General features: G+C 35.8%; 1 protein-coding gene across 2 annotated transcripts in view; it reads right to left on the bottom strand.

Moving 5' to 3' along the window:
* The window catches only part of LOC131150611 (uncharacterized), an 84,021-nt gene extending 69,456 nt beyond the window's left edge, over positions 1 to 14,565 (bottom strand). The window contains exons 1-4 of one of the 2 annotated variants that reach the window (XM_058101437.1): positions 14,222 to 14,565; positions 13,892 to 14,039; positions 12,983 to 13,078; positions 4,078 to 4,154 (exon numbers count right to left, since the gene is read on the bottom strand). In XM_058101437.1, coding sequence (XP_057957420.1) covers positions 4,078 to 4,154; positions 12,983 to 13,078; positions 13,892 to 14,039; positions 14,222 to 14,389 — 489 coding nt within the window. In that variant the 5' untranslated portion in view covers positions 14,390 to 14,565. The remainder of the gene's footprint in view (positions 1 to 4,077; positions 4,155 to 12,982; positions 13,079 to 13,891; positions 14,040 to 14,221) is intronic. The other variant, XM_058101438.1, reaches the window with a different exon arrangement.
* Between the last annotated feature and the right edge of the window lie 954 nt (positions 14,566 to 15,519).

The following is a 15,519-nucleotide window of genomic DNA, read 5'->3' as shown; positions in this document are numbered from 1 at the left end:
ATAACCAAATAAGTTTAGGGCATTGATGAAGAAAATATTGTGTAATTAATTTTTAATACTCTCTGCAATTTTTTATTTTGTTTAGTCAGTTTCATTTTGAATTTCAGTACAAGTGTTTTTTTCTTAAGTTGTAAATCAGACCATTAAAAAATTTAAAGAAATTTGAGTCCACATCTGTTTCTATGCTGTTCAGGAAAGAAAGGACATTATGCAAGAGATTACAGAGTTAAGCAAGAAATAAAAGAACTTAATATTGGAAAAAAATTAAAAAGAAAAATGCTTAACTTAATCATAGACAGTGAATCAGAAGAATCTGAAACTTTAGATTCAAATTCATCATCCTCTGATAAAGAATTTATTAATGAAATTAACTCAAGTTCAGAATTTTCAAATCAAACCACGTCTTCAGAAGAATCTTGTCAAGAAGATTTAGGATTTTGTTCTTGTAATAAATGCTCAAAATCTGTTAATGTTATTTCAAAAACAAATGAGATTATTCTTGAAATGATTGAACACATTCAAGAAACAGAGATCGAAAACAAGTATTTACAAAAATTAAAAAGAAACTTAGAAAATCTAATTGGCTTATAACATAAGTGTTTCGCCTTTTTCACTTGTTTGAATTGAATTTGGTAATATTGTTGAAGTCGTTGCTTTATAATAAATTTGATAAATAAGTTCAAGATTTGAACTTCTTGAGTCCATATTATAACCTTTACTTTGAATGTCAAGTGTTAATAATTTATATAATGACTCATCATTAAGATTCGCCCTAATGTTTGGATAACATTCAAAATAAATTGGTCCTTCTGCAATATTTGACTCAAGCATTCCTAAAAGGTAATCATTGAATTCATGATGTCTGGCATCACGAAGAACAACACAAACTGGTTTGTTAAGTCCTGCTCTTGTTAAAGGAAATAGTCCTACTTGAACCATTCCGATGTGAAGTCTATCATATTTTGATCTAAGGGATTCTAGATCTTCTAGACTAAAGAGTCTTTTCTGTTGTCTTGCTTCATTAGTTGTTAATGAAATCGATTTGTTAATTATTTTTATAAAATATTCTTCATCTTTTTCAATTGATCCTTTATGCTTAATAATTTGACTTTCAAACTTGGTCATTTTCCAGATCTTATTTGAGTCTTGACTTGGTAGACTTTTACCATTCCAATTTGATAATCTTCTTTCAATTTTGCCAAGTGATATTTGTAATTCTTTTTCATCAGATCTTTTGTTTGTTTCTTCTTGTTTATTCTTAACTTCTTTTAAGAATTTTCCAGTGTTCTTGATATTTTGAACTAGCTTATCCATCTTCTTTCTAGGTTTTCTAAGTTTGAATGTTTTTCTTTTCCTAATCGGGAACGGCACCGGGACCACCCAATACGCTCTCCTGGCTTCGGTGGGCTGACCAACGGATTTTCACTGCCTTACCAACGCTTAGCAAAAATCAAAACATACAAATGCTGAAAACTTTTGAAAGAACAATGAATAATACTCTCTGCAATTTTTTATTTTGTTTTGTCAGTTTCATTTTGAATTTAAGTACAAGTGTTTTTTTCTTAAGTTGTAAATCAGACCATTAAAAAATTTAAAGAAATTTGAGTCCACATCTGTTTCTATGCTGTTCAGGCTAGTTTTTAGAAGGTTTTTGCTCACTCATAGCCCATATTTTTAATCCTAAAACCTGCTCCAAGCTTCAGTTGTTCTCGTACTACCATAACCCCAAAATCTAAAATTAATTGCTGTCGAAAATTTTTAAGCAAATAATTTGTAACTAAGAAACTAATGATCTCCAAGGTATTCCAGTCAACCTTAAAATCATCCCCCATCACTTTTCCTTCGCAAAACATCTGAGATTCTTTTTTTTTTTTTTTTTTTTTTTTGGTTGACAAATGAGATTCATTAATAGGAGAAGAATTTACAATGAGGAGAATAAGACGTCTCCCATCAAAATTTTGGAACAAATCAGAAGAAAGAAACTAAAAAACAAAGACTAGGAAAAGTCAAATCAAAAGATTCCTCCGATCCCACTGAACTTCCATAAAGCTAACTCCCTCATAGCACCCAAAACTAACACACCACAAAGAGGCCAAGTATTGTATCTTTTCCCAAACCAGCTGGCAATTCAAATTTTCCCCAAAAAAATCCATGCACTACGCCCCAACCATAATCCCCACAACACTGCAAAAATACCACCTTTCCAGAGCACAGCCCTAATCTTCCTTCTTCCAAAACTTTAAAAAGAAATAGCCAACAGTTCCTCCACGACGCCAGTCAAACCTAATTTTCACCCAACCCAACACACCAAATTCCAAGATTTATCACAGGCACTATTGAACAAAAAGTCGAACAACACAAAAATTTACAACGCTTCTCGAAACTAATAAAAAAAAAACAGAAAGCGTCAATAGCATCATTATTTCGCATGCAGAAACAACCATTGAAAAGTTCTTTCTTTTCTTTTTTTTTAATAAACAAAGAAATTGTTTTGAGAAGACGAAGAATATTACAAAAAAAAAAAAGGAAGAAAAATAAAACAAGGAGAATAATATAGCCTCCCAGACTACAAGAAAGAGAACAAGACAAAATAAGCAAAAGAAAAACAACAAAATACAGAACAGTTCTACTAAATCAAAGCATCCCAATCCTGCTCTAAATCTGCCAGAGGTAAATGTAAATGCAGGAAGATCCAAAGAACCATGAGCCAAAAGGACCGAAACACACAAAGAAGAAAGAAACACCAGTCTGCTCCAAAGCTAATTGAGAGGAGAAGCCTCTCTAAAAAATTCTAGCATTTCTCTCCAACCAAAGACAGCATAAAATAGACATAACCGAGCATCGCCGCTAAGCTCTTTCTCTCCTTCCCCTTTGCAAAGCACATCATAGCACAGAACACATGAAAGGGGGATGATAGACTGAATTCTCACCAAGAATACCAAACAACTGGCTCCATAGTGAGTAAGAGAAGTGAAAATGTAGGATAAAGTGCAAGCAACTCTCCCTACTCTCAAAGCTAAGGATACACACATCAGGCAGTCTTCTTTTCTGAAGCAAGTCATCAGTATTAATTTTTACCATGATCACTTTCCACATAATGGCCATAACTTTAGAAGGAACTTTAGTTTTCTGAAGGAAGGAATGAGGGACAAAAGGAATAGCATTGGGATCATGGACCAAATGGGAGAAGAAGGATTTGTAAGAAACTTCCATAAGAGTCTAAAACCCACAATCTTTTTTCACTTCCCAACTGGAGCCTTAAAGGATAAATCATTGATTAAAGGGGCCTATCTCTCTCATTGAGATTCTTCAAAAAATGGAAATCCCAAACGTAACCACCATCTTGCAAGAGGAATGAAGAAGGAGGAGTGTCATGAAAAGAAGATACGTGAAACATACAAGGACACATAAGGGACAAAGGAGCCTCCCCAATCCAATGGCCCTCCAAAAAATAGGCTCTTTCCCCCTTTACTAACACTATAATGGATGTCAGGACATTGGGAAAAGAAGAGTGAGATCTGAGACAAAAGTTTCCAAGGACTCAAATAGGAAATATTCACCCTAACTTTAGCATCCAACCAATTATGTAGAAGATCAAATTTTACTACAGATTACCTAGTACCAAAGAGAGTTTGATTCAAAAGGAAGCACCATAACCATTTACCCACCAAAGAAATGTTTCCAATAGTACAGGTGTTTTAAGATAGTAGATTTCATTACTTTTGTCATCTCATGAAGGAAAACTCTTGGGAGGCCAAACAAATGCATCAGCAAAAAACCATTTTCATCTCATAGCTATAAATTGTAGCGCCATCTCAGCTCCCTAAGCCCTTGCAGTCCCCATTAACCAAATTCTATTCTGATACATTATTTGCATCCAATATTGTGCCACATAAATCAATTCCCTATTCCTGTTGTAAATGAGAATTGCATAAAACTATACCGCAAAATGGAAATGCAGAAGTTTTTTTCACTTATCAAATAACTAAATTAATTCTGAAAGGAGAGGATAAAAGGGTAAACAGAAAACAAGATGCACATAATGCTAACTAGAAGCAGCAGAACAAAATATCATACCAAGGGCATCTGATCTATGTCCGGGTCGTTCTCATGCTCTACAACCCAATTCACAGCAGCTTCAAGGCTAGCATTGCCTGATGATGAGGGAAATTAATAGTCAGATAACTAAATGATACAAAATTAGAAAGTGACTAAGATAAAAGATGAACATAATACTAATACCGAAAAAAACCATCAAATTATCTGCCATACAACCGTGCACCATATGCAATGCAATCTTAGGTGTGCATAAAATCCAAAGCATTTGACATAGCAACCTCAAACCTGATTTGGAGAGAGCATCTCCTTTCACTATTTCTCCAACAATGCAACATTTCAAAAAAAAAAAAACACATAATGAGGTTAATTTGTTGTTATATTCAATATTTTTTGTAATTTGAAATTTTCTAGGTCGTTTTGAAATCCTTTTTTGCAAATATTATGAGCAGTAGTGATTGGTACCTAATTTTTCATGATAAATTTTAGGGCAAATAATTAAAATACGTAAATTAGATTACAGTGCCTTTAATTGAGATGAAATTAATAAATTCAAAGTTCATAATGCTATGTACAATATTTTTTAATATACCTGCCTTAAGTAATATGAGATCAATTATGATGAAAAAAATTTGAGTTATTTTTCATTTTTTATCAGTAAAGAAAGAATTCAATAAAAGGCACTAAAGGGGGTGCCACCCACATACAAAAGACTCTGACGGAAACAAGCGAAAGAAACAGAAAATATATGGTATCATCTATTGGACAGAGTATCCAAGAAATCAAGAACTGGATTGAGTATTCAAAATATACAATGCATTAAACCCGATAATAAGAGTGATAAGCCATCCATCTTTAAGAGTTAGGGACGCTGCTGTTCCTTTGAAGGCTTTTCTGTTCCTCTCCCCTGGCACCACCCAAAAAATTGTTAGGGATGAAAGTCAAGGCCTTTTTGCTATACTATTCAACTGAATGCTTTTCGCCCATCTCTCTTTCTCAAGAGACTCCTGTAGCCTGACTGGCCGACCAGAACAGAAGCCTAATTCCAGAGATTCCTATCCAAAAGCAGTCTAGCAAGTTGTCATGTACTGATTCAGCAACTTCACACAAAAAACATCTGTTTACCAGAGTTTCACCCCTTTCTATAGATTAGCGATGGTAAAGATTTCCCCAAAGCTGCCTCCCAAGGAAAAAGGAAAAAAAACCACTTCGGTTGGGAGCTAGAGATTTCCAGATAGCCTCCCAAAGAAAGTTATTCCAACCTCAACAGAACTTTTAGGTTATCCAAATTCTTGTAGAAGAAGCTGACTTTTGAAGCAGCCATTTTTGTTAAGCTCTCACCCGGGCTAATTTGGATTAGTCAGATGAATAACATTCGAGTATAAGCAGCGAAAGAAATCAACAAAAATGTATACCTCCAATTATTGGACATTTCTCATAGGCTGAATGTACAAAACTATTCCATTGTTGGAATACTCTAAGAACATATTCACCCGTGCATCTTTATTACAAGTCAAGCTGAAAATATCAGGGAATTAAGCACTAAATGGAGTGAGCCTACACTGTGTCATGCCAAAGAAAAATATCGTCACCATTGCCAACTTCAAACAGGATGAAAACAAAGAACTCTTCCCATTCTTTCTCGACTCATTTCCAGACACCTAACCCATATGACTCCCTAACTTCCTCGGATGTCCACCCATTGTGACCAAGGCCATATTTTAATGCAAAATAACTCTTCTCCAAAAACACTCCCTCACTCATGAATCTCCGAAGCCATTTTCCAAGAAGGCTTTGTTGAACAAAGTGAGAGACTTAAGACCAAACCACCTGTTTGGATAGGCTACTTTACAACCCCACTTAACCAAGTGGTATTAGAATTCCTCCATATTCCCCATCCAAATCTTTTTGGAATATCTCCGAGCCTTTTGGCCACTGAGCATCGTACTAGGAAAAGGGCATGAAGTACACAGAGAGACTACTTGTGATGGATAATTGTGTTCCAACCAGCCAACTTTTATTTTTTTGGAACCTCTCAGCAACAGGCACCCAAGTGCTTGATGCTTGAACTTTGATCCAAAAGTAAGCCTTAAGTGGTATAAAAGAAGCCCAACTTGCAGCCCATAATGCCAGCCAAGAATCTTCCATCAACCTCATTCCCAATGGGAATCTCACTCTTGCCCATATTTACTTTCAAACCAGCAAATAAGGACGCACCTCCAGTAAAGGACTTGATAAGCTTCCGCCTTGCAAAAGATGGCACCGCCTGCAAAGAGGAGATGAGAAAATTGCATCTCTCTTCCTCTTCTTCACACACTAAGCCCCTTAGTCAGCCCTACCCCTGTGACTTTTTGCAATGGGAGGCAAAGAATTTCCGTCACAATCATGAAAAGCAAGGGAAACAGAGGGTATCCCAGCCACAAATCTCGACCTAATCTAAAAGAGCCCAAAGGCCAGCCTAATAAAAGAATGGAGAAGGATGGTGTACTGATACATTTTTTTTTTTATAGCAAAAGAATATTTCTTCAATAGGAAGATAATTTACACAAGAAAGAGAATTCAGTCCATTTGTACATATTTCTCCAAAAACCCATTTTCATGACATAGAGAAGAAAATGCTAGCATACATGATCGAAAGCTTTCTCCATATTAAGTTCGCTGGCAATTCCCCTTCTTCCAAGGTAGAGTGTCCACAATTGCCAAGCAATAAGGACCATGCTTGTCAAAATCACCATCCAAATCCTAAGATCATACGATCTTACGATCCTGCTTCACTAAAACGATCCAGATCTTACCTAGAACCGCAAATTGGAAGGATCGCAGTAGGATCACGGTAGGATTGGTGAGATCAATGGGATTGTAGTAGGATCGTACGATCCTTCAATCTTTCATATTTTTAAAATCTATACTAAAATACTTTCCATATAGGCTGGGCTTTTGTCCTGTTTAACATATATGTGAAATGGATAGCTTAGTGATTTGGTTTAATTTATATTAATGAAATTTTGACTTAAAAACTTACTTTTTGCTTCATTGGTGATTATTCAATGGTGCAAGCTTTAAACGTTAGGAATGAACATACATAAATAACAAATTGGTGCATTTAGCAATAATAATGATAATGATACGGATGATTTTAATGATGGCCTCATTAAGTCACTGACGATAGTTTTAGTGATACTAATTAGCTAACTGGTGGCTTCAATGCTGACATTTAATGTAGCAGCTAGCTTGATAGTTTAACTTTTGTATGTTAAGATTTTTTTTGAAAAATAAAAATGGATATTCAAGTTGTATGGTTGTTCATTTACTGATTTGTGTTAAAACATATGTTCTTGCTTTTGTATAAGTAATTATTTCATTTTTTTGTAAGCTGGTTTGCTTAAGTTAGGAATGCAACAAGTTGAACATTTTATCTTTTCTTCTGTTTGCAATATGAGGGCCCTACCATAGATACCTGTAATTTGCTGAGTCTTCAGCACTTATTAGCCAATTTGTAGGTTTATATCGTAGAGGTTTATGAAAAAACAACATACAAATGCATTTTCCATATTTATTTATATGATTAGTAGAATCCTATGATCCTCAATCCAATTCTACAATAAAATCCTGCAAACCATCCTAGCGATCCTACATAGCATCCCAATTTTAATAACCTTGACAAAGGCAGCATCCACAATTCACCTCCCTTCCATAAAAGCATCATGCTAATACTGCCCAATAACTTCCAGGGTCACTTTTTGAGTTTCAAAAGCAAGCACCTAAAATATAAATTTAAAAACAAAATCCACTAAGCCAATAGGACAGATCTTCGATATTAACAGCAGCAACCTTCTTAGGATCAAAGCAACAAACCTAGAGATAAGGTCCCAATTAACTTGGAGGAAAGCTATTGTAAATCCATTTAAACCTAAAGCCTTATCTTTTTCAGACTTTCGAGGCACAAAAAATTTATTCTCCACAGAAGGGGCTTTCGAGCTACAATGCAGTTAAATTACTGAAAGCATTGCCCTCAATCTGCAGTCTTCAATAATGTTCCCATCCTCTTCTAAGATCTCCCCATTAATTTCTATTTTGTTCAAACTATTACCCTATGCTTGATATGCAGGAATGGAATGAAATGGAATGCCCATTCCAACATTTTTATTCCATTCCTATATTTGGGAATGCTTGTAGAAGTAGGAATGCCCATTCTAACCTGAAGTGGGAATAAGCATTCCTTCTGGGTGCAAGAGAAATGACTATTCTCTTCAAAGTGGGAATCTGAAATCTGATTTGAGCAATAACCAAGGTCATCCCCAACTCTCGACTGCTCTGCCCGATTCTCTCAACTTCTCTGCTTGACTCTCTCGACTTCCCTCTTGCTGTAAATCAACGGAATCACAAATCAGTTAGGGAAGGAATAAGGGGATCACCGAATCAAAGCTAGGGTAAGTGTTTGAATCTCAAAGCTGCTTTGTGTCAAATAGATTTTTTAGTTTGAATCTAGATCTGTATTAACTGCTCAACTCTAGTGTTTGGTCAGGTTCTATGATTGAATCTCGATCTTGCTCTATATTTGAGAATTTAACAAAAGGAAAACCAAATCGACGCTAGCTAGGGCTCAGATTTGGTGGTGTTATTCCAAATTGAAAGGTAAGCACCTTGTTCTTTGTTCGATCCTCGTGTATTTTGTAATTTATGATAAATTTGTTTAATCTATGTTTTTTCTTTTTTCAGTTTTATGCTATAATTCAAGCTTTTGTTGTTACTAAAATCAGAAAATTCCTTATTATTGTATTCAATTTGTACAGCCTTTAATGTTTGATGTGTAGAGAGTGGATCTCCTCATTTTATGATTGTGACTGTTCTTTTATTCTTTGCATTTCCAATAGCAACTAAAATAAGAAAATGTTGTTTTCTAGCTTCTGTTGTGTCTTCTTTTAAAAGCTATTTTAATTCTTGTTAGGATGAGCTCTTTCTAGAGAGGGTAGTCAAGAGTGTTCATAGTTTGTAGTCGTCTTTAGCATTACCATCCTTTCTTTCTTTTTTTTCCTTTTCTTTCCTTCCTTCAAACAAAATCTTTGATCCAAATATATCCTTATTTTTTAAAAAAATTTATATATTTCAATATACCTTTTAAAAAATAAGAGCATCCTGTTCCATTATTTTAACTATTTATACCAAACATGAGAATGGAAGTGAGAATGAGAATGTCCATTCCATTCTAGTTTGATTCTACATTTGCAACCAAACATTGGAATGTGAATGGTCATTCCATTCCATTTCTTATTCCATTCCTATTTCATTTCATTCCTGCATACCATACATAGCAATAAATTTATTCAATGGGGCAAATTGGTGTTACAATCCCCTCTTTGAGCAATAAGGCCCTACATTTTCACCGCGAAGCAATTTCTTCCATATTAATGACATTGGCAACTCTTTTATAAGTAAGCACCTACTTGTGTTATTCTCAATAGTAAGTTTTGAGTTGCCTCTTTCTCCCGGTTATTTCACAGGAAATGCCTCTTTCTCCCTCTTGTAAATTCTTTATCTATTAATGAATTTTTATTTTGTTATCCAAACAAAAAGAAAACATTTTGAGTTGCCTCTTCTTTATCAAGCTCCTTGAGGTTCCCCAAAGTAGAACCTTTCTTTAATTGAATATCCCTAAACGTGTTTTTTTTCTACCTTTTTCCTTCTCTATGGACAATTCAACTTAGAAGCAACCACATGACTTCCATCAAAGTGAAGAGTAAACTGCCACATCTTGATTTGATCCTCAAAACCTTTCTGCTTGAGCCATATAAATTAAGCCCATCTTACTCCCCCCATATCCAGCAAGACAGCGAGATGATAGGAGATGGGTCTTGAGAGAAGTGTTTGAGTGACCCTAGGAATCCCACCCTGCCTAAATCAGAAATCTGAACAATTCACAAGAACACAGGCACCTCTTGAGATTCAGATTATACTCTAGGAATCCGATCCTGTCTAAATCAGAAATCTGAAGATTCACGAGAACAAAGGCGCCTCTCAGAAGTTAGACTATGTAAAGAACCTACAATAAGCAGGAGACCAATGGGAGCATTCAAACTAGGAAATCTAAGAATTACTTCATTCTAGCATTCTCTAAAGTTTCACCATTCCTTTCACACAGAAAAAGCACTATGTTGAAGTCACCTCCAATAACGCTGGGAGAATCCCACTTAGATCTAGTTTCAAGAAGTTCATTCCGCGTAGTCTAGAGGGTCCTTCACAAGGTCTTTAGACTCCTAAAAGAGATCCAGACAAAATTGTCATCCACATTCCTAAATAAGCAACCCATTGTGTGCTTGACCAACTCCCCCATCCTCCCTCCAAAAAACCAATAGCCCTCCAGCACTTCCTGCAGCTCTAAAAGGTAGAGTCAGTAGCAGTTCATATTCCCCCACAGGCCACTAATGGAATGCCCACAAATACTCTTCCAAAACCTATGCTTATTATTAAAATGTTTAAAAGGCAGCAAAACGGGGTCCTCTGTCGCCCATTTTGTAGGCTTCCCTTCCTTACTGGCCAATAGATTCCACTCAGACCCATGCCTAGCAAGAATAACTTTTCTCAAAAGTTGCTCCTTTACGGCCAAAAAACAACAAATTTCCCTTGCAAGGCCTTGTTAAAATGAATGAGAGACTAGATTCCCAAGCCTCCTAATTTTAGAAGCTGTATAACTACCTTCCACTTTGCTGAGTGGTACTTGAAGCCCCCCCCCCCCCCCCCCCCCACCAAAAAAAAAATCTTCCAATATATTTGCAATCAACAAAGTCGCAGGAAAGAGGAACAGCAGTAGACAGACAAATTTGATAGTGTCCTCTGAATAAAAAAAAAAAAAACCGTCAGCCCTTTTGATATATAATTCCTTCTCCACCTAGCTAACTTCTTTCCAACCTTTTTACAACAATGGGATCCTAAATACACTACTCTTTAAATTTAGCCTTAAAAGGCAGCCACAAGTACGCCCATGTAAGGGTACAAGTACAATACCTTTTTTTTATATATATAAAGAAGAAGAAGAAAGAGATAAAAAAGGAAGGGGACAAAGCATCATCTTAAGGAAACAAAACAAAACAAAAAATTCAAAAGAAAAGCAAATTAATGAAATAAAATTCAAATTTCTCCGTGTATCAATCAAGGACATCTCAAAAAGACCCAACACCTAAACACCTAAAAGAAGCAAGAAAAGCTATCCACTTCACCAAAGATCAAGAACCATTTGCTTGATTCATTAGAATACTTATATTTCACTACAACTAAGACATCAAACAATGCAGAGGCAACTCAACACCCAAGGATCTTACACTCCTTCCATGTCCTTGCAATTCCCAAAAAATTAAAAAAAAAATTAAAAATTAAAAAGCACTAAAGAAGGACATAGCAAAAAACAAAACCCTCTAAAGGAGGACACACTCCTAGAGTGCTTCATGCATTTCTCAAGACAATGCAAGCCTTACACTGTTGGTTTCCCCAGGTATTCTTAGAAACCTCTGGCAGCTACAAGCTTAATCCTAATACAAACTGGCAACTTTCTCATGCCACTTTCTGTGAAAAGAACAAGGCCTTAATTAATATTCCTAGAATTTTCATTGATGACTTTATCCTAAAGTCCTAACTAAGGCCTCATTCCCACCAATGCAAAACCATCTACTCAGTCTTTATGAGCATTCTACAAAAAATATTTTTCATGGAACATTCTACAACAAATATAAAAATAATGGTAGAAAGAAACCAATAGTGAGGGTATTACATCCAAATATGAAGGTTAGACATCCAGATCACAGAAACAGTTTCTCCAAGCATGGATATAAAGACTGCGTACATTTGCCCTCCTCAGACCCCCCAATGGCATGGGAGCCTTATTCAATTTAGTAAGTAGCTTCCACCCCCCCACCCCACCCCCCTGGGACCATGTAACCTTCTGGAATTGTAATGGAATAATTTCGCCCTAATTCTATAATTTTCCCAAGAGATAAGAGCCTGGCCCCCTTGTTAGCCAACAACCTCAAACTAACAAACCCTCTGCTGCCCTCAATGATAAGCCTCCAGAATCGATATCTAAACCACAGGGATCAGACCAAAATGAAATAATTTCTTACACAACCCACTACACTTCCCTATTATCAAACAACACAAAGGAATTTCGCCTTCCCGCGAACTCAGATATGCATACTGAATCACATTCCAAGTCATAAAAGCTGAACATCTTTCTGTTGGCCATAAATAATGGGGAGAACCCACACTAGAATCCTCCCAAACTGTTGCAAAGATGGAGAGATAAAGCTAAATCTCACAAATCACCCATTCCAAAATCGTTCCTCAGCATCACTCCTTTCGCCCTTACTAGAGAGAGAGAGAGAGAGAGAGAGAGAGAGATTCTCCCCACCTTCCCTTGTCATCCTGATGTCGTAGAAAGTAGAAATTTCCAGCAAATGTAACTCTAGATGTCTCATCCGATGAGCTCTGCAAGGATCATACAAATAACGTGCAAGCACACGTGAATGGACCAACCCCAATTCAATTTACTGGCAGGAGTCCTTTATCCACAACTTGACAATCAGCAAAAATTAGGACTTTTTTCTTCTTCGTTGCCAACATTCTTATTCATATCATACAGTTGGTATTGTAGCCACCCTATAAATTCTCTCCGGTAACAATTGAGCAAATCTCTTTGCTTTTCAAAACTCAGTTCCCAATAACCAGAAACAACCAATACATACTGCCTAAACATTCAAAGAAATTCGATTTTTAAAATCTGTAATTTTATATTGTTCTCTCAATACATCAAATCAAAACAAATTCTGGTGGGAGAGAGCAACAAAAAAGCACAAACTAAGAGATATAATACAGATTCAACATTAATTAATAAAAATTAATTGTAAATAGCGATGCAAGTACTTTTCAATAACATCACCAGAAAAATGAAGTGCACGGGTCGCTCGTGCAGTTGAGAATCCCATTCCTTCAAGTTCCTCAAGCAGCTTCTTGTCAACCTCTGGCACAACCATTTCTACATACAGAATAGAAAGTGACAAACCAAGCAATCGCTAATATTTAAAGAACCAAAAAAAGAAAAAAGAGCAAAAAATTTTCATTTATCTCCAAAGAAAATAAGCCATAGCCACAGTTTATATCCTACGTGACAGCAGTAAAATCTATTATAATTAGATGTACTGAAATAAAACATCAACAGAAGGTTCTAAAAATCATTTCATTCCTTCAGAAATTAAGACGGCTGAACAGCATTGCAGAAGAGTAGAGCAGAAGAGTAGAGATTTTTGCATCAAGCAGCCTCTATAAAATAGGCCCTGCACTCCTGCCAAGCCATAATTCATGCAAGGAATTGGGTGCAAGCCAGAATAACACAAAACAGCCCACAACATTAGCCCAGTGAAACCAGGCATGCAACGAATAAATTTATAAACAATGCAAGGTAGCAAAATCCACCTCAAAAAATTGCACACCAATTGGGAGAAATCCTGTTTTCAGAAATCAACTTCCCACTTTCAATACTTTAGATATACTGATAACCCCAAAAGAAAATATAATTTACTGACAACTAACGAAACAAAAGATGTTATTTACACAAGAACATTCACTCCAAAGGGCCAGCCAAGAACACGCAAAACAACTTTCAAAAAAATAAAAAAGCAATTATCTCTCAATAAAAGAACCGCAATTCGACACACAGAATAACATCCAAGATACACATAAAACTGAATCAAATACACAGCAGAGTGACAAATCAATAAACTAGTCTACAACCGTCAGCTTCTAACTGCACTGAGCTACAACAACAAAACATGGCCAATTACAAAAATACCTTCATTCTGGGCACTACTACTGGTGCCAGCCTTCTCTTGCGAATCGACATTGGCCTTTGGAACTTCCAAACTTATCGGCTTTGCAGCTTCCGAGGTCTTGTCCACAAATTCAGTATGCCCTGTCCTCTTCGTATGCAAATCGCTTTCCTTCACATATCAAACGAAAACCCCAATAAATAACAAAAATTTCAAAGCCAATTAACCCCGTTGGGTTCCCAAGAAAACTGAGACGAAAGGGAAATTTTGATTTTTGAATGCTATTCTTTTTTTTCTGGCTTCCTTTGGCAAATTAAAGAAAATTTGGGAGGTTTGAGAGAATGAGATCGCACGATTTTGGATCGGCAGGGTTTGCCGCAGGAGTTACAGACGAGGGAAAGGACGGCCTCGGTGGACTCGGAGAAGTTTGAGTGGGAAGTAAGCTCTGCGTGTTCTTGGGCTTCTTCCACGGACTTCAGGAGGGCTCCACAGTCCCCGCACTTGAGAGAGACCCCCGCCATTGAAGAGCCGCGAGCTTCAGAAGAGGCTTCGGTTTGTTGACAATCTCTCTCTCTCTCTCTCTCTCTGAGCGGCACGGGCCAGTTGTCAACGGAGTCTTGTGGGCGGAGGCTGGGGATCTTGCTTGCTTAATTAGTGCCTTCCGAACGAGCCAAAGTACCAATAGTAAGGAGACGATCGTAAAATTCAAATCTCATTTCTCAATCGATTTTTAACTAAAGAATCCTTTGTGGTGTAAAAAAATAAAAATACAATAAGATAATAATTGAATTAAAATTAATAAAAAAATATTACTATAGATAATAATTAAATTAAACTAATAAAAATACAATAAAGTAATAATTATATTGTCTTTAAAATTGATTTCGTATATACTTTAAATTATGTTGAGTGCAAATATTTATTGCATGCACACTCTCTAAGATTACTTGATGAGACTCGGATTTGTGTGCATTTACAAACACCTAAATTATGGAAGTCATAGTATTCAATCGTCTAATAGATAAAAATAAATAAAATAAAATTGCAATCAATCTAGTTGTTGCAACTAATAAATAGAGGGTGAGGAAACTAAGTTCAAACAACTACTAAAAACATAAACAAACTTAATGTTAGAGAACGGGAAGATGATAGAGAAAAAGAAAAGAGTGAGTGATGAGATTCAAATGTAAGGATCGAAGCAAGAATCATATAGGCAACCTATAGGAGTAACTTCCAACTCGTTCAAATTTTATCATAAATACAACATCAATCATTGCAAAAATAAATCACAATCACTAGCATCAATACAACATGAAAACTATTGCTATGAATATGAATATTTAAGGTTATGAAAACTATCTAGGTAATTTCAAATATCATCAACAACCCTCCACGTGTTTCAAATTAAGAAAAAAAAAATACTGAAGAAAAATAGTGACAACAAAATTTGTTGGGTAACTACGAGGTATAATGCATTGGGTGATAATATATTTCAATTGAATTACACTTAGAGAAAATGTATACAGAGATAAACTCAAGCTTGCAATTGCTGTATTCTAATGTCACAAGGATTGAAAAAACAAATAATAATGTTAAACAAACTGCTGAATCACTTATTATTACATATTAAACCTAATTCATAGAATTTCTA

This window comes from Malania oleifera, chromosome 3 (genome assembly GCF_029873635.1).
Source record: "Malania oleifera isolate guangnan ecotype guangnan chromosome 3, ASM2987363v1, whole genome shotgun sequence".
NCBI classification, from domain to species: Eukaryota; Viridiplantae; Streptophyta; class Magnoliopsida; order Santalales; family Ximeniaceae; genus Malania; species Malania oleifera.
Note: the sequence above shows the minus strand (reverse complement) of the source record. Positions and strands in the feature narration are given on the sequence as shown.